The sequence below is a fragment of the Anser cygnoides genome, chromosome 6 (assembly GCF_040182565.1).
Source record: "Anser cygnoides isolate HZ-2024a breed goose chromosome 6, Taihu_goose_T2T_genome, whole genome shotgun sequence".
Lineage (NCBI taxonomy): Eukaryota > Metazoa > Chordata > Aves > Anseriformes > Anatidae > Anser > Anser cygnoides.
This window is the reverse complement of record NC_089878.1, coordinates 32,041,405-32,062,177: the sequence shown is the minus strand read 5'-3', so window position 1 is coordinate 32,062,177 and position 20,773 is coordinate 32,041,405. Positions and strand designations below refer to the sequence as shown.

The window sequence follows — 20,773 nt, the reverse complement described above, 5'->3', positions numbered from 1 at the left end:
CCGCCGGGCAGCGCCACCCCGTCACCCCCAGCCCACGGCACCTGCTGGGGGCCGAGGCCCCGGGGACAGCGCTGGCCCCGGGGAGGCGAGGGGAGGGCTGAGGGACGCGGGGACAGGGTGATAAAGCCGCCCCCCGCCCCCGCCACCTCCTTGCACCCCAGAGGGCTCACCCCCCCCCAGGATGAGGCAGGAGGAGCAGGGGGTTTAGGCACCCCATATCCCTGGGGATGCTGGAGGAGGGGTGGCCCTGGTGGCAGCCAGCACCCCTGGGGACGCGGGGACAGCTTGGCTGGGCGCTTTGTCCCCACGGCGCAGCAGCGCGGCCCCTGGCCTCGCGTCCCCGAGCCGTGCCTGCCCCAGAAACTCTTTCCTCGCCCCGCTGGGCCACCCCCTCCCGCCCCACGCTCGCTCCCAGCTCCATTTCTATTTCAGGAAGGTTCAAGTAACGCCTGGCCTGCTGCCGGGCCAGCCCAGGGCTGCCGTGGGCGAGAGGGCCCGGGGCTGGCCGTGGGGGACGCAGCGGCTCCGTGCCCCCCGTGGGACGGCTGGAGCCCAGCCACGGTGGGGAGCGTGGCCGCGGGCCCCCCCCCAGATCAGGGCCCAGGGTGCGGGAGATGCTGCCAGGCAGGGCCAGGCGGAGGGTTTTAAATCACGGCCGACAGCTTCCCAAAATACCCGCAGGATGCAGGGGCCAGCTGCGAGCACCCCCGTGCACCCCGTAAGGGGCGCAAGGAGCAAAGCTCCTTGCTCCCGGAGCGCTACAGCGAAGACGGTGCCCAAAGGCAGGGAGGAAGAGGAGGGATGAGGCAGGGGGCTGGGCACACGCCAGCAGTGCCGGGGTGCCCCAAGGCCCCCCCCCAGCCGCCACACTCCCGCAGGGCACCGGCACGCAGCTGTAAGCGCCCGGCCCCCGAGCCGGGCAGCCTGGCTCCAGGCTGGCCGCTGTGGCGGTGCTGGCAGCAGGCATCTCCACTTTCGGCGGCTATTTTCAGGTGCTGGAGAGAAGCCGAGGAGCGATGAGATTGTCACCAAGGAGACCAGAAAACAGGGCCCAGCCACGGGCACGGGGGGCTGCGGGGAGAGGGGAAGGAAGGGAAGGGATTTCTGCGAGCCCCAGGGCAGGGGCCGAGCAGGCACCCCGCGTCCCCCTGCACCGAGGGGGCTGCCAGGCGTGGGGACACAGCGGCTGGAGACAGAGAGAGGCCACGAGAGCAGCCGAGTGCTAAACTTTAATGGAAATCCTTAAAAAACGAAGGGAAAATAGAGCAGCGCCCAGGAGAACGGCACCTGCCTGCAGCCCCCACGCACGCGCTGCAGGTGCCCCCGGAGGAGGGACAGCACGGAGGGGACGCTCCCCCCAGCACCACCGCTGCCCTCGCACCGCCGGGAGCCAGGCGGGGGGGCAAAAGGCCCAGCTTCTGCCCACCACCCGCGGCTGGCAAAGGGCAGGAGGGTGGCACGGGCATTCAGAAAGGGTAATACATATGGGCTAGGAGGGCCAAGCCTTGCTCCTCCCAGAGGAGCAGTGCGGTGGCCAAGGACTTCTCTCCAGGGGTACCAGGCTCTCCCCGCTCTGGCCTGCAGTGGGGGGGAGCAGGCTCGGGTCCCTGGGGCTCCCCGGGGCTCGGGGTCAGTGCAGGGCGACACAGGCAAGCACAGGCTCAGCCCATGCTGGTCGGGGAAGGGAAGGCCAGGCTGACTCCAAACTGGCTCGCAGCTCCCGTGCAGCAAAGAAACCGCCCCCCCGTCCGGGCTTGAACATCCAGCCACAAGCCCAACTTCGCCAGCTCCTGCCCTTTGTTTTAAAAAAGGAAGTCACACAGCTCTCCCCAGTAAAACATCCCTCCCTAAAAACAGCCCGCAGGCAAGTGCGCAGCGCAGGGGGGCTCCGCAGTCCTCGCCCTCCGGAGCCAGCTCCTGTCTCTTCCTTTGAGGTAGGTTGAGGTGTCCCCAGGGAGGGACAGCAGCTGCCCGCTCACAGCACCAGGGCAGCGTCTGAGAGGCAGCCGGCCGGCTTCTGGTCGGCTCCAGCAGCGTGCTTGGTGAGAGGTAAGCTCGGCGCGGGGCTGGGCTCCAGGCATCTCGTGAGGTCCTCGTCGGCTGGAGGCAGGAGCTTGCTGCAGGAGAAAGGAGACCCCGTCCAAGACAGGGACGGGATGTCAGGGGCAGAGGTTGGTCTTCCCGGCTGCACGTAAACCCAGCTGCACCCTGGCCTGGGCTCCAGATCCCTTTTCCCTCAGCACCAGAGGCATGCCTGCACCCTGCTTGGCTCACCCAGCTGAACTCCAGCCCTGTACCTCTCTGCGGAAGGCTGCCACAGCCAGCGGCACCCATTTGGCTTCCTCAGGGAAGCCAGCAGCCTGGGGCAGCCCCGCAGACCTTGCTGTACCCTCACAGCCCCATGCTGGGGCACAGCCCCTGCTCACCACCGAGGTGGAGCAGGGCCCCGCGGGGATCACCTTGCCAGCACGTCCTGACCGTGGGAGCCACTCCCCAAACATCTCACACAGCCCGGCTGTTCTGGGGCCTCGCACCGGCTGCACTGGGCATACGGTGCCAAAGAGACAGGCTCGGTCTTGTCGACACCATGCCAGCCCTACCAGTTGGCTCTCCGGAAATCAGATGCTGGCTTCAGACCCTGCAAACCTTCTTCCTCTCCCCCCAAACAAAGCTGGCCTCCCTGTTGCCAGTCCTCTCGCAGGGCGCCCATCCCAAAGCCACGCTGTGAACAGCACGGCCCGTGCAAACTCACCCCAGTCCACCCAGTTCCAGTTTGCTGAAGCCATTTGACTGACCGCTGCTTTTCTGGAGGAGGAAGGACCTCGGTAAGGACCACTGCAGGAGGAGAGAAAGACAAGCAAATGGCCATTCGAGCCACGGCAAAATCCCCCTCAGCCCGCTGTGCCCAGAGAACAGGCTGGGATCTGCGGTAGGCTGCCCTGCCGTGCTTCAGCTTAAACTGCCTTACACCGCTGTGCATCGTCACTGCCACCAGACTGTTCCCAGAATAGCAAACAGAGCAGTCTTTGCTCTCTGCTTAATGAATCCCTCTGCTGTAAGTGGGAGCAGAGCATCTTGAGGTCAGAAGAGTGGGTTTCTTCGCTAGATCAGCCTGCTCTAAGGCACAGGAGTGACAGACGGAGATTGTTCCCTCACCAAGGGGAATAAAGGGCAGGCAGGATGCTAAATTTGTAAGGCTGTGCCCGATGCATCCAGGAGGCTCAGATTCAAAGTACTTGCAGATCTGATTTACTGCATGGACTTCACGTTAGTGAAGGATGGAGGAGTGTGGGTTTTTCCAGACTGCTGGAGGCCTCGGCAGAGAGGGAAGAACAGTGCAAACAGGCAGGGCAGGAGCGGAACGCGCAGGAAGTGCTTCTGAACCAGACAACCGCAGATTTGTGGGATCTCTGTGCCCCTCTTCACATGCTTTGGAGCAAAGAACAACCTCTCCCTAGGTGACCCGTAGCCATACTCACCGTCTGGGCCAGATCCGTCCCCGCCCCGGTGTGGTACCCTTTGACACACCAGTTCTTGAGCAGCTCCAGACCTGGGCAGCGACAGAACAGACAAGAAGCAAGAATGAGCGGCAGACAGCTAAGTCTCCCCCAGCTTGGGGCGCACAAATATGCTGCGGAGCGTGAACTGACCACACGGCCCAACGGCACGCAGTAACTGCATGAACACGTGCCTCAGCCCCAGCAGCCACAGGGTAAACCCAGGGCGTTCACCCTTTGTACGAGCAAACACCGCCGGGCGCCAGCACGTGGGCTGCCGCAGGGCCTGCCTTACTGCCGGGGAGCCAGGCGCACCGAGCAGCAGGCTCAGCCACGCAGGGAAACTGGGGCAACGCGGGATTTGCTGATTTGGACCAGACTGGCTGTCCCCCGAGCCTGGTGCCTGCCAACGGCAGCGCCTGATTTGGGCTGCGCTGGTGAAAGTTCCTCCAGTGCAAATGTAGAGCAGCTCCGCGGTCACCGGCCCCTTTCCCGGGGGACAGCAGCTCAGGCAGCCTCCTCCCCGCACAGCGCCGGCCAGCCGCAGCAGCTCGGTGCATCATCTCCTACCTGCCTGGAGACACCCAGGCCAGGCCAGCACACGCACAGCTCAGCGTGGGCCAAGACCTGGGCTCCATCCCCGGCAGATGCCAAGGCTGAGGTGCCGTGAGAGTTAAGAACCTGCACACCAGTGGCCAGGAACTTGACGCTGCCCCAGCTGGGGTTACTGCGGCTTGCTATACGATACCAGCCCTGGCTATAGGAGGAATCCTTGCTGCCCAAACGGTGCTCCTCGGTGACCTTTCAGCAAGCCCCAGGATCTTAGGGGGTAAAAAAAAAAACAAAAAAACAAAAAAACACGTTGGGGGCTGAGGGCAGCAGTGAGGCTGGACAGCCCTGCCCCAGCTCTGTGCACCAGGCAGGGCTCTGCACCTTGCTGGCCAGGGAGAGATGAGGACAGCACGGAACATATGTCACTGGGAACGGGGGCACAGGGAGATTGGGTTTTACTCGGGTGAAGGTCAGCAATGGGGTAGAGCAAATCTGCTTGCCGGGCTGCCAAGGGGATGCTGGAGCACTGAACCGGGACCCAGCCTGAGCAGCAAAGTTCAGGGCAGCACTTCAGTGAGGATGACGACAGGATCTTTCCTCCAACTGACGGAAGAGCATCCAGAAAAGGCATTAGCGAGGCAAAGAATGACACATGCTGACAGCACAGCTGGAGAGGGCTGCGAGGTTGTCATCTCTCCGTGAAGGACAGTCGCTGACCCCTTTGATATTTGCTTAAACAGCAGTGAAGAGTGACAAAAGCTTTTTTTTTTTTTTTTTTTTTTGCTTTCCTCTGTGTTACAGCCACTCCAGGAGCACACACACAGCTGTTTCAGTGGAAGGATGGCTCCTTCAGAAACATCTCCAGCGAAGTCAGGAGCTAGATGGAGAGCCCTGAGCCACAGGCTCACTCCTTTTGCATTCTCCAGCCCCTCACACTGGACCTCTGCTAGTTTTCTCTCCTAAACAGCCTCTCCCACTGTCCTGGGTGAGAAAGAATTGGTCGGGCCAGCAAGCCTCACTAAAGGCCAGTTTTTGATAAAATACAGAGCTGTCCTGGAAAGATGGAAATGACAGCTAGATTTCTAGGGTTTAGGAAAAACACCCCTTTCTCCTGCATGCAGGCAGACACTTCTTCATTGATTAGAAAGCAGCAGAAGACCAGGGAACAGGCCCAATTTTCCCTTCACTTCGCAGATCACCGGTAAGGAACAAACCCCAGCAACTCCACCTGTTTCTCCCTCAAAAGAAGGCAGAGTTGTGCACCAAGAGGCCAGAGTTACAGGCTGACGGCAGAATCCAGCCTGCTTCGGTTGGATACTAGGAAACCCTAAGGCCCCTAGAAGTGCTGGTGCTGAGTTTACCAGCACAACCAACATCTGTGATCAACTCAGAGTAAGCTTTTCCTGGCATGTGAAGCAGCCTGGGAGGGGAACATATTTCCTAGGTTAGTGTGGAGGCAGGCAGCTCCCTCTCAAAACGCATAGTTCAGAAGTCTCCCACGACCGCAGGCAGGAGCCTGCCTGACTCAGGTAACCACGCCAGGCTCTCGGACGGCAGTTACCTTTGTGTTTATTCAAGTAGTATTTGAGCTCCCACTGGGTCACCAGGATGTTGAAGTAACGAGGCTGCTCGAAGAAGCGCAGATACCGCATGGAGATGTGGGTGGGGAACACCCGCTCAAACTGCCCGCGCCGGGAATACTCGTCCTCTGTCTCCACGAGGATGCGAACATCATCTGGGGTCAAGACGTCCAAGACAGAAGAATAAAAATCCTGCAGACAAGAGCAGCCCAGGGTCAGGGAGAAGTGCACTACGTTTTGTCAGTCCCCTTTCCCACCTCCCTACTCCCCAAACCCTTCCAGGCAGAGGTAAACATGTGCCTGTGCAGCAGTAGTTTAAGCAAACCTGACTTATTTCTGATCAGCTCTCTCGTCGAGATTGCACCCAGAGGGGCACAATCAGAAAAAGAGCATGGGATGGACATGTGGGATCGTTTGGAAAAGTGGCTTGGCAGTACTCTGGCACTGCAAGTAGCAGAGGAGGTGGTGTCATACCTGGTCAGGCACCTTCTGCATCAAGTAATAGGCCTTCTTCACCTTCTCTGCTGTGAAATGCTCAGAGGCTGGCCTGGGCTTCTCCTTGAATGCACTGCCCAGACTGAGGACACAAAAAAAAAAAAGGTGGTAGAACATTAAAGCAAAGCAAAGTACTGCTGTGGCAGGGCTGCTCCCAGCAACTTCAGTGTGATCATGACACCCTTGGGAAGATGCCGTGGAGGAGAGAACGTTTTCTCCAAGGATTTCACTAGTTCTGAGAACAGTGATGCACCCGCAGCCTTGTGCATCAGCACAGGACCCAGGCAGGATGTGGGCTGGGCAACAAGGAGGATCCTGCCAGCTCCTCACCGAGCCACTGTAGCATGCCCTCATCTGAAACATTAACAACCACCTCATACCCACACAGGATGCAAGAGGACCAAAGACACAGCATGACCTGATTCAGAGCACACGAAGCCTGGAGGGATCACAGATTTACACCCCACCTGGGATGCAGTTCCCTAACTCCTACAACAGACCTGGGCGTGCTGGTACCCAGCACTGGTACTGTACAAGGCAGGAGAGCACCGTTGGATCAAAGGCTTCCTCACGCAACGCCCAAGAATTCCCAAGCCTTGATTTCAGCTACAGCTCCACATGCCATGGGAAATCCTGGCCTTTTGTATGATCTGACCAGCAACCATCTAAACTATTCTAAGCACCCAAATGAACCGTTTGGGGATGCCAGAGTCTAGGAGATACTTGTCCAACACCTTTTAACACTTATATCAACACAGCTAATTTGTTCTGCTGCCACAAAAATAATTAGAAGCGCACAGATCCAAACAGGAAGAGCAGAGCCCCGAGGCTGCACTGCACGGTTCTTGGGAACATTCAAATCTACTGGAATTATGCCCGTATGCAAAAGAAAAAAAAACCCTTCGTATCCTTCCCAGGGCAGGAGATACAGTTAAGCAAGCTTGACTCTGGATGCAGGAACTCTGGTAATGCATCATCTGAACCATGTTAAGGATCTGGTTAATCCCCTGCAGGTCCCTCCAAGGACACCTGCCCTTCAGCACCTCCGTCGCAAGCCGCAAATGAGCGTGTGATCAAAGCGCCGCACACGAGCTGGCGAGAGCTCCCTGGGCTGGAATGGGCCCGCGCTCCAAGCTTCTCCCTTAGCTCACGGCACACAGCAGGCAGGAGGCGAGAGTCCCATCTTCCTCCGTGTCTGCACATCACCACGTGCGGGTGCTCACCCCAGCAGGCTGCCCCTTCAGTGACGTAGGGCCAGCAGCCTCTCTGCTACTGCAGGGAACGGGACTGGTCCTCCCCACCCCTCGTCAGGTCCGAAACCAGTAAAAGCCCAAACCGTGGTAAAACACAAAAGGAAAAGGGGCTTGGGTGGGCACATGCCCAGGAATAAGCCTTACACAAAAAAAAAAAAAAAAGAAAAAAGCAAAAAAAAAAGTCACTTTTATTGCAAGACAAAACTGCACACCCACAAGCATGTTCTACATCCTCTGACACCTGTAATTCTGCCTAAGGAACAAACTGCTCCAGCCTTTGCAAAATAACAGGTGCTCCTCTTGCTCAAGGCGGCAGCATGTCAGCTCTGGGGGATGGGGTAAGTGGATCCAGCCCCAACACAGCCAGCCAGCCCTCCAAGCAGATGGAGAGGCGGTGTGGCTCAGCGTCGCGTTAGTTCTGGCAGGGGGAAGGAAGACTTGACTAACTGCAGAGCAAGCACGAATTACCCTGGCCTGGCCTCACTTCCAACTATGGACTTGCAGATCAGGCATAAATCCTTCTGCCTCGAAGAGACTGCAGGAACCAGATACCCATGTGATGATGCAAGTCCCTCAGACCCACAGCTGAAGAACCAGCAGGCACAGGCTCTTAACAGCACAGAAACCAGCATCTGTTGGGCTGAAAACAGCCCCCGGATGAACTGCCCCGGGAGAAAAGCCTGCTTTGCCCTTCTGCCCTGACAGAGAAAGGGGGCTGACCTGCACGTGGAGTCACTTCCAGTCTGCGGCCTTGAGGCTATGCTGTCCGTGCTGGGCAGAACGAAGCCAGCGAGGTTGAGCAGGTCCCGGATCATCTGGCCCTTGATGCTTGCATCCAGAGGGGAGTTGGAGTGGAGGCTGCGGGAAGGAAGCACCACAGCAGTCTGAGAGCTAGAAGAGAGGTGCTGAGCCCCGTGTCCCCCGACATCATGCCCTCCCTCATGGGGGCTCCCCACCACAAATGGTTCACTTCACTCCCTCTTCCCAGAGGGCTGCTGGAAACTGGCAAATCCACCCCAGAGCCCTGCCTGGGATCCCAGCTGTGTCCAGCTCATGCCCACCCACTTTCAGAGGCAGGAGAGGTGGTGCTCCCAGCTCCCAGCCCTGCCTGAGCAGCACGCCCAGGTGCAGACAGGGAAAAAGCAAGACAGGAGTGGTGCGTGAGGCAGCGTAGCCACCGATCACTTCTGCCCACGCCAAGAAGAAATCTCTGCCGTCACCCATTCCCCACATGATGCATCCTCCTTTGGCCTTCCTTTTTTCATGTATTCTTCCCTGGCTGTAGCGGGAGCATGCCCAGCAAAGGTTCCTGAGCTGAGGATGGATTCTGCTTTTGTAAATAGGGAGGACTTTGCAGGAGGATTGCAAGGATTCCTGCAATCGGGAGAGGGTGGCTTCAAAGCCCACTGTCTTTCAGCACAGGGTGCAGGGGGCATCACAAGCCAAATTCACTTTGTGATAAAAGAAAGGCTGTCATCCACCCTGCACTGGCTCAGGGACAGACTCTGGCGGATCAACTGCTTTACCTTGGGGAAATGTTGACCTCTAAGATCCAGGGCTTGAGGTTTTCATCCAGCATGATATCAAACCCAAAGAGCTCATGGCAACAATACGGCCGCCGCACGTACATCTTCACCAGGCTGTTCACGTAGGGCTCAGATCTGCAAGCCAAGTTAAAACGCTCATTTCCAACAGGCAGGCGGCAGAGATCTGACTGTTCACAGCACACTGCCGGTTCTGAGAGCGCACGCAGCCACATGCTGCGGGAACGGGTGGGCTGAAAGACTGATGCAGGTCTGCAAGCTGCTGCTGCACTGCGTATGGATCCGGCATCAGATCCTGAGCAACCTCCCCACCCCCCCATAGCTGCCCCCACCCCAGCCTTCGTCAGACAGGACCCACTTCTGAAGGCAAGGGACTTTTACTCTCAGGCATCCTGCGCAAGTAGCGCAGCGGGTGGCAAGCAGGGCAGAGTGCCAGGTACGCTGCACCCTCCTGGTCACTCCCCCTGCACTGCAGGCAGGGCCAGGAGACAGAAGGTCTGCTCACCCCTAGCAGCTACTGCGGCAAGAACACAGGTAACAAGACGAAAGGAAGGATCCGGAGAGAAATACTGAAGCTGACAGCGGTGGCAGCATTTAGATTAAGAGCAAAAGGACCAGGCTGAGAGGGAGCTGAGAGGAACAGAGCAAGGGGTGCCACGACTCACGCAATGATGGTTTTGATAACGATGTCCTTAATCTTCTCCCAGATGGCCTCGCTGTTAACTCCTTTCTGGGTCAGGTAACTCCAGAGAGCTTTGAGCGCCCTGGGAGACAGAAAGCAAAGAGATGGTTTTGTAGCCCCTTGCTGCCCAACCCTGCTAGGGAAGTGCAAACAGCGATGGGGAGCTCTGACAAAGCTCTTCCTTAGCAGCAAGCCAGGGGGCAAATCTCCACCTTTCCTGAGCGCAGGCATCCCTCTGCCATCCTCAAACCACTCAACTCCTGGTTGCAGCCCTCCCCAGCCTGGCACCTCATCTTGCAGGGCCAAGCTACCAGAACCATAAATCTGTCACAGACTTGTCCCAGCATTGGAGTAATAAGTCCCAAATTAGCACATGAGCAAGGTACGTCAGCCCCAGATCTTCTTTTCCCTCCCCCTCCGTGTCCTTAGCAAACCTCCCCTTCCTGCAGGCCTTCTCCAGGAGCACTGCAAAGCAGCTCAGCAGGAATCCAGCAGGACCCCCGTAAATCTTTTAGCTAGAGTCATTTCGCTGAGGCTCTGGGGGTGGAGAGATTTCATTTATTTTTATTTTTATATTGTGGAGAAAAGGATGGTGGGGGAGAGTATCTCTGCTTTTTATGAGTTTCCCACACCACACCAAGCGCTGCAAGTTGCCCTGACATCAAGCCAAGGATGCTCAGATGTTACTTAAATGAGACCGTGTGGCTAATGGCCAGGAATCCAAAGGTCACGCTTCCTGCATTCAAGATGGAGTTGATTACAGCCACTCTCATCTTTAACGTGGGAGCAGCCAGCTTTGATTTGCGTGGCGGTACCAAAAAACCACGCGATCCCACCCCCACGGGATGCCAGCTGCGGGGGGACAGCAGACCCTTCCCGGTGTACCTGTGGAGGAACAGACCACTGGGCAGCGGGTCGGGGTCTAAGAAAGCAATCCTATCACAGCAAGGCACCTCCTGCAGCTTCCCTTTGAAGTGAACTAAGTTGCGCCAGCCCAGGCCCACAAATCGAGAACTCTAACCTGCACTATTTTTAAAAGACTTTAAACACCACTGTGGAATCAGAGACAACTGCCTGAGCACTTGGATCAGTCCGCCCATGGGACAGCAGGGAACAGAAACTCCTGCAAGGAGTTTCCCTCCCTGCAAGGCTGCAGCCCTCCTCTGAAGTGAGTAGAAGTGCACCACCGCTCCTTAGCACCACGTCCTATTCACACCAATTAGCACACACACGTTACCCATTTTGTACCAAACCTGTTCCATTCCCTGGCTCCACAGAGAAGTTCAGTGTGCGATGGGCAGAAGCTCCCATCCAGCCCACCTAGCTAATTTAAGCTAAGTCAGAATTGCCTATCAAGTTTCTAACAGGAAAAAAAAAACCACCAGACTCAGCCTTAACCACATCCCATCAACCCTACACCAGGGCAAGAAGATGAATGAGCACAGATGAGAGCAGAGCTTGAAGCAGGGAACAGCACAGGCAACAACCACAGCTGAAGCAGCAGTGGACAGGATAAGTCACAGGCCAGGAGAAACCCACTTCTCCAAGCAGGAGAAGAAGATACAGGAAGCACCTTCCAGTTTTGGGTACAAATACCGGAAAAAGGCTGACTTTACAGGGAAAAGAAAGAGCTGCCACTGTGCCCTGAAAGCTCCCCCCCAAACACCTACCATTTGTGTCCCTGACAAGCAGTCTCATCCGAATTGGACTTATACTCCGTGTTCTTCTTGTTCACGCTGTAATTGGTCAAGTGCACGAACTTGTTGCTGAGGCTCTTCATCGAGGAGGAGTACCTAGAGGAGATGATAGCAGTACAAGCAGTCTGAGCTTGAACTGGTTGCCCTCAGGGCCACGGTGCAAGCAGCAGCTCTGTTCTCAGCTCGGACACCTTTCCTCTTGGCCACCCACTAGCCCTGCTGCTGTCTTCTCCCAGGGCGCCGGGAGCAAGGCCTCCTCCACAACCTCTATCCCCACAGACCCAGAGCTGACAGGACAAAGGTCGAGGCACAGAGCAGGCTGCCTTGGGGCCGAGGGATGCAATCCCACCCGTGCAACAGGTCCTAAAGAAAAGACCAGAGCACTGCTGAGCAAAAGCAGTGATGGAACTGCAGCAGCCCAGTGCGATATAGTCAAAAGTGGACGGGACATCTTAATTTATGGTATGTCAACTCGAAGCACAGGCAGCACGTTTATCTTGAGCTGATCTTGCTTTGGGAAAGGAGGATGAATGAAGCATCCTCTCAAATTTCCTTTCAATACTACCACCTGCAATGACCCCGTGTGTTTCCAGACTCTTCTTCAGCAAACAAGCAAGCTACAGCTTTGAGCATCCACTGTACGTGGAACACCTGCCTCCTGCCCAAGCTAACGGGTGCCACAGCCACGCGTGGTCTCAGCGCTGAGGAAGACCCCCGTCGCCTCTCTGCCACACAACCTACTTGCAGCTAGCGAAGCGAACCAGTCCGTCCTTGAACAGGTAGACCCTGAGGGGATCGTAGCAAGTGACATAAACGTAGATCCTCAGGTCAAACTTCCTCCCGCCAATGAGGTAGGGTTTGTGCAGGTACCTGCAAAGGGAAGCGAGCGCCAGGAGAGAGTTACAACGTACAAGAACATCTCTTGCCCCCACCCCAGAAGGCTTGGCAAAAACAGACATCAATCTGAAGACCAGCTGAAGCCCTTCTAAACAGCACTTCCAATCTAAGTGCATCACAGTCCCGTGCTCAGTCCCATTCTGAAGAGATTTTTCGCAGGTCTAAGGCATAGCAGCTTTTCATACCTACAGTACAGGTCACAGTATTTGGGAACGTTTAAGATGTACAGCGGGCCACAGATGGTTTGCTCAACAGCTGGAAATTTTCACCCAAATCATCTCATTATTCACCCCACCTCAAGAGTTCATTATTTTCCATAAGAGAGCTTATCGCTTCGCATGGGAAGCGGACAAGCCAACACAGCAGTTCCCCGTCTGTCAAACACCAGACAGTATTCCTGCCCTCACGAGAACCTCCCCGGAAAGCAGACACAAACCAAGATGAGCTACTCCATTTTTCTGCACAAGGAAAAAGAGATTCTGAAAAACCTCTCTTATTTCAAGACAACCCTTTGACCAACGTCTAACATACACGTAGGCTCTTACTGCCCCATTCTAACTTGGGTAAGAACAAATCTTTGGAAGTTCCCAACTCTTCCCAGGGTGCTTGTGAGCACTGGATAAGGGTCGTTTGCCTCTAAAGACACCAAAACCCCAGAGTTCAAAGCAGTGGGAGTGGGATCCCAGCAGAGCTGAAGCTGGCTCACCTGCCAGACAGAAGCTCCAGAACGCCCATGGAGCCAGACTAAGATCTAGATTGTACCCAAGGCCGCAGAACTTCCTGCAGGGATAGCAGCACTCCTGTAAGCCAGGCTTCCAGCAGCAGCATTACGCCCAGGCAGCAGAGAAGTTTCCAGATGCAAATCAGACGCTTCTGCTCTGCTGGGTAGTGGCCAGATCTGCCCAGATCTGGCCTGAGGGATGAGACGCCAGGAAGTCAACCTGTCAACCTTGTTTTTCTTCACTCACCTCTGCACCAGCAGTGGTCTCCTTTTGGGGAGCTGGCTCCATTTGTGGATAACCTGAATGCCAATGCCTCTTGCTGATGCTGGCTGCAAAACATCAACAAGAAGGGATCAGATGTTCTCCCTGCAGCTACACAGGAACAGGGAATCGAGTGCAGCTTTGCCCTTACTGGTTTCACAATCCATTTCTGTTGGCTAGCTCCTTCCTCCCATGCTTTCCTGAGTAATTTGATGTCCTGGGGCAGGATGAAGGACTGGGGGAAGAAGTTAAACTCTTTCTTTCCACAGCGAGTCTGCATCTTCAACAGGTTGCGCCACAGACGGTCTTTTCTCCCAATTTGAAACGAACCAGGGAAGTGGTTTAGCTGGAAAGGAACCCAGATCCCGTGAGATCTCCCCAACACCCCATGCTGCTCCCTGGCCAGGGGATACATCCTCTCTGAACCCTGCGCAAGGTCACATCTTCCTTGCTCCCCCCGCAGCCCTGCACCAAGGCAGGACCCATCTGCTCTTGAAGCTTCGCAGTGACAAACAGTCCTGGCTCGGTTCTGCCAGCGGAAAGATTACTCTAAACAACAATAACTGGGTTTAGACAAACCCACACGTGAACAGAGCTTAGCTACAGCCTTGCTCCGTAGGTAGCCAGCAGAGTTGTTCGCTCAGCTCCCATCTGAGCCTGTCTCTTGGGCTCATCTCCCAGCATAGAAATACCAGCTGCCACACAGGGAAAGGGACAGTGCAAGGACAGTTTGCACAGCAAACACCTGGCCCCGAAGGGGGGACTCCCAGACTGCTCCCAGCACGCTCTCCACCTACGTGAACGAGGTCAGCCCACAACATCCCTTACCTTCTGGTGCTCCCGGATGGCTCTGAAGCTGGGGGATTTCATGTGGTGGCCCCAGCAGCCCAGCCAGTCATTGCTCTCTGCAGGAAAAACAGAAAAGTCCATGACCAAGCACCCTGCCGCCCACAACACCCCCTCAACCCAACAGCACCCCATTTCCTTGGGCTGGTAGAAACATGCCAGGGATAATGCACAGCAATAGCTCAAAGCAGTCACAGTGGTTACGGCAAAGCTGCCCAACCAAGGGCTGTGAGCGGGATCCAGTCAACCAGGAGGGTTGTATCCCCACAGACAGGACTGCTGTAAGGGTCTGTGCAGACACGGGGTCAAAGAAATAGCTTTGAACCCCCAGTATCTTATCCTTACCTTCCTTTTTTTCCAGCAGGCAAATAAAGCAGTTAGCTAATCAGCTCTGCTCTGCATAGGGATGCGTAGGATTTCAAGACTTGTTAGGTCTTGGTCTGCCCAGCATGCCTCATTATATCCCTCAAATTAACTGAGCAGAGGTCTCCCGATACACGCAGGAGTCCTGTAAATACTTTTAGCAGATCACACCGCAGGGTATGGATGAAGGCTGTGAGCGCTCAGTGCTTCCTCAGCCCTCTCCTACCCGTCTCTTCAGGGCCAAGATCCCAGCCCAGAGAACTCGCCAGTTAAAGTCAGAGAGAAGGCCATCGTCTTCCTCAGCACATGGGGACGGGGGGCAGCGGTGCTGGGCTTGGCACCAGAAGAGCACCAGCCTTCTTAGGGTGGCAGCACCATCTAGAGGCACAGCTCAAACAAGCCAGATCCCAGCTCTGCTGCCCCACACGCTGCCCCAGCTCCTGCCAACACAGGAGTATGTCCCCGTGCTCCATGCCAAGGACAAGCCAAAAGGGAGACCGGGTTCTGCCGGGCCCCACAGAGCTCAGATATTGCGGCTCAGACAGGCAGAAGCAGGAACCCAGCATCCTACAGTGCCGAGCCTGTATCCTGTTCTGCTCCTCGCAGGCAGTCTGCCTTCTCACACCCACAGGCTGGAGGCGAGAGAGGATGCGATGCATCAGCTGCTGCCAGCCTCCCACAACTTACTTTTGCTGACTCTGAAGTGAGACCTGCCAATGGTTTGCTTGACGATGTTCGGCGTGACTGTGCACATTTTCCACCGCAGCAGCTTCCTCTGCTCCCAAGGCAGCTTTTCCACTAGGAAGGCAAAAAGTTGAGGACAGGAGGAAACCAGACGCGATACCTTGATTTCCTACAGCTGTATCCAGGGCAATTCTTATGTTTTGTTGCACAGCCACCAGGTCTGCAGGGAGGGTGTGTAACCCACTTTCCAGAACTAGCACGGAACAGAAGACCCGAGGGCTGGGGGAGATCCAGGATGCTGGAACACGGCATGGCAACACGCCCCAGCTCACCTCTCTCATCCCGCGTACTGAAGTAGATGGTTGGAGGCACATTAGGGAATAAACTGCAGACAAGAGCTGGTTTGAGCACCTTCTCCTGATCCTCTGTGGGCTGAGACAGGCAGTCGATGCGTTTCCTAGGAGAGATGAAGCAGCAGGCAGATGGCTAAAGGTGAAAAACAGCACAGGGAGCATCTACACGTGCAGTCCCATAGAGGCCAGTTTACATCTCAACATCCATAAGCTACTGTCCACAGTTGCCATGAACCAATGAGTTTCTGTTACCTTTGCAAAAATATATTCCAAAGAGGGCAGTACATACAAGAACAAAGGGACAACGTCAGAGACAGGAAAAACACTAAAGCAAAACCAGACACCCAGGCAGGATCCAAGAGGAAACTCAGAAGGAGGTTATGACCCTAAAGGGACCGTGGCCACTGGAACAATCAAGTAAGGAGCTAGGAACAGCAGAAGAAATGGAGCCACATCACACTGACCAGCCTCTTGTGCTGCCCCTTGCCTCCACAAGGGAAACATGCAGCAACGGGTCTGGAGATCAGAAAAAGGAGAGAGCTGGGCTGTTCTTCCTAAGTGGCTATTTCTCTACATCCATTATTTTCAACGTCAGAACCAGTAAAAGTTTATTAATCAGCAATAAATCAAATGGATTGAAATTCCTTGACACGAAACTGTTCTGATGTGGCCCGAGACTGCAGCAATCAGGAATTTGCATCATTGCAATGCGGTGCAAGCAGTGGGCGTACAGGCCAGTAACCAATCTGCAGGGACAAGGGGTGGAGTTTGCACCAAATGTGTGTGCCAACTGTTGTTATCTCCTTGTGGGTTTTGCAGGGGCACGGGGCGGAGTTTGTTACACAATAAAACCTATAACCTGGTCCACAGGAGCACGGGGTAGAGACTGTAATGCATGCATGTTTAAGATGTTGTAACCCTCTTGGTTTCGGTGCGTTTAGATTAGATATAAGGAAGAAAATCTTTACTCTGAGGGTGTTGAGGCACCGAACAGGCTGCCCAGAGAAGCTGTGGATGCCCCATGCCTGGAAGCGCTCAAGGCCAGGCTGGACGGGGCTTTGGGCACCCTGGTCTGGTGGGAGGTGTCCCTGCCCATGGCAAGGGGGGTGGCATTAGATGGGCTTTAAGGTCCCTTCCAACCCAAACTGTTCTATGACTCTATGTCAATCCCTAATATCTGGGAGGAAAGGTAGAACCGGTAACACATCCATTGCTACACACGTGATGATGCTATAAGCAGAGTTTATAATGAACAACATTCACACAGAAGTTCTGAAGCATTTTGCAGAGGCGAGGGCTGGGATGTACGGAGCATAATTGGCAGGGGTTTGGTAGCAGGTGGCCTCCGGAAGGAGGTGAGGGACTGCTCAGTGCTGAAGGCATCTGCCTGAGCGATGCAGGCTCCTTCCCTGGGGCCAGCTGCTCCTCGTGTTGCCTCCCCAGGATGTTTTGCTGTCAGCTGGGTAATAGAGAGCTCAGAGTTCACCTGGCTTGAACTTTGTGGTCTGTTGCTATCTTCACTCCATTCCCTCACACGTTACAGCTCTCCTCTGTCACCGCAGAGGACAAAGATGGACAAGTCTGGACAAAGATGCCAAGTTGCAGCGCACTATTTACAGCCACTAACCTGGATACGAGAGCCACAGAGCCACGAGATGACACGCCAGTGACAGAGGAAGCATCCGAGTCACCTGCAGGAGGAAAGAGATCCGGGTTTTGTCTCCGCGGGGAACGAGTGCATACAAAGTTAGGAAGGGGGGAGAGAAAACAAATGGTCCTGGGGACAGACCCTTCTCTGCTGCCCCGAATCCTGGGATCCCAAGTTTTATCTGCTAACTTAACTGGTGGTATAAAGCACAGGGCAGGGGGTGCAACTGACAGCCCTGCATGCCGAGAAGAGCTGGGCAAGTGCTGCAGCAGGACAGTGCTGAACCCCTGCCCAGTTCCCAGAGGAAACCACACAGCTCCTCCTTGCTGCTAAGCCACGTTTGGGTTCAGCGCAATCTCCAGGTCATCCTAAAGTGACCGCAGGAACGTGAGTCAGGGCGCAGCCTTCCTGCTGTGCTGCTCACACCTCGCTCCCAGACAGCCCCTGCACTCCCCACCCTGCTGAGGCACGGGGCACAGCTCCCTTGGGAACGGGCACTCACTGTCCTCTTCCTCGTCTGTGCCACAGCTCTCATCCAGGCCATCGGGAAGTTCCTCCTCCACATCGTCCTGGGGATGGCTTGGCTCCAGCAGCGACTCCCCAGCAGCGACGCTGGGACAAAGCACATCACATCAGAGGGAGCAGCACGCGCTTTCTGGCTCCAAAAAGCCCGGGACCCACAAGGCAGCAATAGATATTTGGCCAGAGGAGTGACAGCTCTCCTCTCCCCAGTGCTGACGGACAATCCCAAGCTAGTCAGATGGAGAGGCCCCAGGGAACACCAAGAAAGAGGCACGAGGACCCCCTCTCCCAGCAGGATGAATGCTGGCAGCACCACAGCAGCCGGGGTCGTGCCTCCCCCAGAGCTCTCCTGGCCAAAGGGAGGAAGGTCTCGGTGCCTCTGCGGGACCACACACCTCCACTGGCAGCTCTGCTGTTAGCTGTAGGCCCCTGCATCCCTTCAAAGGACCAGGAGGGGATCTGTGTCCCTCTGTCACCCAAGCCTGCTGCTCCATGCCACCCCGAGAGCCTGTGAAAGCTGGGGTGGAAGGAAGGCTCCCCCAGACGGGTTTTGTGCACGGATGCAGCCCAGGGGTGCCCTTGCAGCCACCCCAGCAGTGCCTGCAGCGTACCCAACACGCAGTGACGCCAAGGCCAGCCCAGCTCCTCTCACCACAGCCTTCCTCCTCTCCCCTACTCACTCAGGCTTCCCCGGGAGCGCAGCCTGGGGCCGGTTCTCCTCTTTCTCCAGCCTGATGGCGGACATCTGAGCTGCCACCTGGGAGACGGCGGCGGGGTGCTGAGGCTCCACCGCCCGCTCCCTGCCACACAGCGGCATGCTCAGGAGCCGGCAGCCGGTGCCGCGCTCAGGAGAGGCAGCGCGGGAGGCCAGGAGGTGAAGGCTGACCCGTTTAGTGCACACAACGGCACCCTCGGTGCCTGTAAGGCTCGAGGCACCGGCAAGGCGGCGGCTGCCCGTCTCCAGGCTCAGGGGAGCGACAGTTTCCTTCGGGGTGAGCTGCGCTACGATGCGATGCCCCCACCTGTTCCCGTTGGACACCCCACCCGCATTCGTCCTGCCAGGGCTTCTAACTTCGCGTCCAAAGCCGCCGGGGGTGGCGGTCTGTCCGGCCAGCTGCTGCGCAGCCTTTCTGGGGCTGAGCTCCGGCTCCTTCTCGCTGAAGCTGCGCGCTCTCCTCTCGGCGTCCCCCAGCGGCCAGGAGCAGCGCTCCTTCCTGAGGGTCACGCTGCTGGGCACGAGGGCCAGGGAGGGGACGCAGCTTTGCTCCTGGGCGCTGCTTTGCGCCACAGGGGTGCTGGGGGAGCAGTCCCACGAGACAGCGGGGAAGCTGGGAGCGTTCTTCAGCTTCTTGATCTCCGGTGACCGCAGCGAAGGCACTTGAGCGCTGCTTGGCCGTAGGAAGGGGTTGTCGTTGAGCACCGGTCTGTAGGAGCTGGCAGCCTGCCTAGCTGAGCTGAGGGCAGAGCCCTTGACCCCAGGCCCCTTGTGCTCCTCGGGCAGCGCAGGCAGCAGGTAGGGCTCCATCAGCACGGAAGACATCGTCCTTCCCGCGGCAGGGCCGGTGTCCTGGGGGCTTTGGAAAGGAAACCTGTAGGTTTGCAAGCCTGACTCGGCTCTCAGGCAGGAGCGCCGACAGAGCAGCGCGCTCCCACGCAGCTCCGGGCAGGGCTGGGCCGGGGGCAGGCTCGGGTGGGCGCGTTCAGCGGGGTGCGCGGGGCACGGCGACGGCGGGTACGGGGAGCCCGACTGCTGCAAAGGGATCCCCGAGGGCAGCGGGCTGCGCTCCTGCGAAGCGCTCGCGTGCTGCCCCTCCAAAGCCCAGACGGGTTTCGCCTGCTGAGGAGTGCTGCGCCAGGCTTGGCACGGCCGCGCTCGCTCTGCCGGGGGGGTGGGCCCGCCGGGGGGCCGAAGCTCTTCTGTTTGGGGCCCAGGTCACAGCGGTCCGGTCCTGCAGAGGCCATGTACAGCCATAGCACGCGGGGCGAGAGCGAGACGGTCATCTACGGCAGCATTTTTGCTGGCCTGAAAAGAGAAGACAGCACAAGAGGCACAGTGAGCCCAGCAGCCGGCCCCAGGAGGAGCAGGGGCCGCGTCAGAGAAAGAGCTGGCATCTCACACAAAACCAAAGGACGGAGAACCACTTACAAAAGGCCCTGGGAAAAGTCCTGTGCACACAAAAGCTTTGACTTTGCAAACACAAAGGCTTCCCTGGCTGCCACGGCAAGCCTGGCCGCAAGGCGAGACAGCTCACCCCTGCCTCAGGGCTGGCGCGACAGCCAGGGCCCATCTGCCTGGCCCTGCGCCTCCAAATCCCACTGTGCCACCTCTCCGGCCTCCACAGAAAGCCCCTAAATGTTTCTTTTTTTTTTTTTTTTTCCTTTTTTTCCCCCTTCTCATTCCCTTAAAGCTTCAGCTCCCGAGGTTACACAATCGGGTGAGACTCTCAGCCCTTGCTTTTCGAAGGAACAAGCTTCTCGCTTCTGTAACGCTACAGAACAGCTCAGCAAGAGCCAAGGGCATCCTGAGAAGCTCAGGAACAAGGAGGCAGCAAAAGGCACGGGGCTGTTCTAACGTCAGCCCTTCGGTGCGTAGCACAGACTGGCGGCACCGCAGACGTGCATCCCTCTTAATCTCAGCCCTACTGAAGTCTCTTCAAGCAGCAGCTGCCGCACGTCGGTGTCCTACATCCTGCTGAAAGCGTTTCCACCACACCTGTACGATCCTTTTGCCTGAGGAGAGGGGGAAGAGAAAAGCTGGGCGCCAGGTATGCGGCTTGCTTTAGCACGTGCCTGGAGGGCACGCCGAGATAAGAAATTGTATCCTGAGCAGGCTGAGTTACTGCCTTTCTCTGCAGCCAGCCTTTCAGCTTGCACAAGCCTGAAGGTTTAAAGAAAAAAAAAAACACGTATAAAAAGGGTAAGCAGAGCATTAACCACCCCCCTTAATTTCCTTGCGATACGCACGCCTCCTTTGTCACCTGAAAATCAAGCGTGGGCTGCGGCAGCTGACGTGTAGCTGCCAGACCCTTGCTCTGGAGCACCCTGAAAGCAGCTCGGGCCCGCCGCGGGGCTCGGTCAGAGCAAGCCGCAGCCCTCGCAGACCCGCTCGCGCTGTGAGTCAGGCCCCTGAGCCCCAGCACAAGCTCCTGCGGGGCCAGCGACGCCCCGGCCAGGTGC

The 20,773-nt window shown here is 56.9% G+C and overlaps 1 protein-coding gene across 1 annotated transcript in view; it reads right to left on the bottom strand.

Moving 5' to 3' along the window:
- Positions 1-1,215: 1,215 nt before the first annotated feature.
- Positions 1,216-20,773, bottom strand: part of TTLL4 (tubulin tyrosine ligase like 4) — a 24,098-nt gene continuing 4,540 nt past the window's right edge. Inside the window, 19 exon segments of the mRNA XM_048079630.2 lie at positions 1,216-2,117; positions 2,753-2,835; positions 3,480-3,550; positions 5,611-5,821; positions 6,104-6,206; positions 8,098-8,235; positions 8,904-9,038; positions 9,587-9,685; positions 11,274-11,396; positions 12,042-12,170; positions 13,166-13,248; positions 13,332-13,526; positions 14,009-14,085; positions 15,077-15,187; positions 15,406-15,530; positions 17,054-17,117; positions 17,577-17,686; positions 18,277-19,487; positions 19,490-19,619. Coding sequence (XP_047935587.2) covers positions 1,976-2,117; positions 2,753-2,835; positions 3,480-3,550; positions 5,611-5,821; positions 6,104-6,206; positions 8,098-8,235; positions 8,904-9,038; positions 9,587-9,685; positions 11,274-11,396; positions 12,042-12,170; positions 13,166-13,248; positions 13,332-13,526; positions 14,009-14,085; positions 15,077-15,187; positions 15,406-15,530; positions 17,054-17,117; positions 17,577-17,686; positions 18,277-19,487; positions 19,490-19,597 — 3,318 coding nt within the window. The 5' untranslated portion in view covers positions 19,598-19,619 and the 3' untranslated portion in view covers positions 1,216-1,975.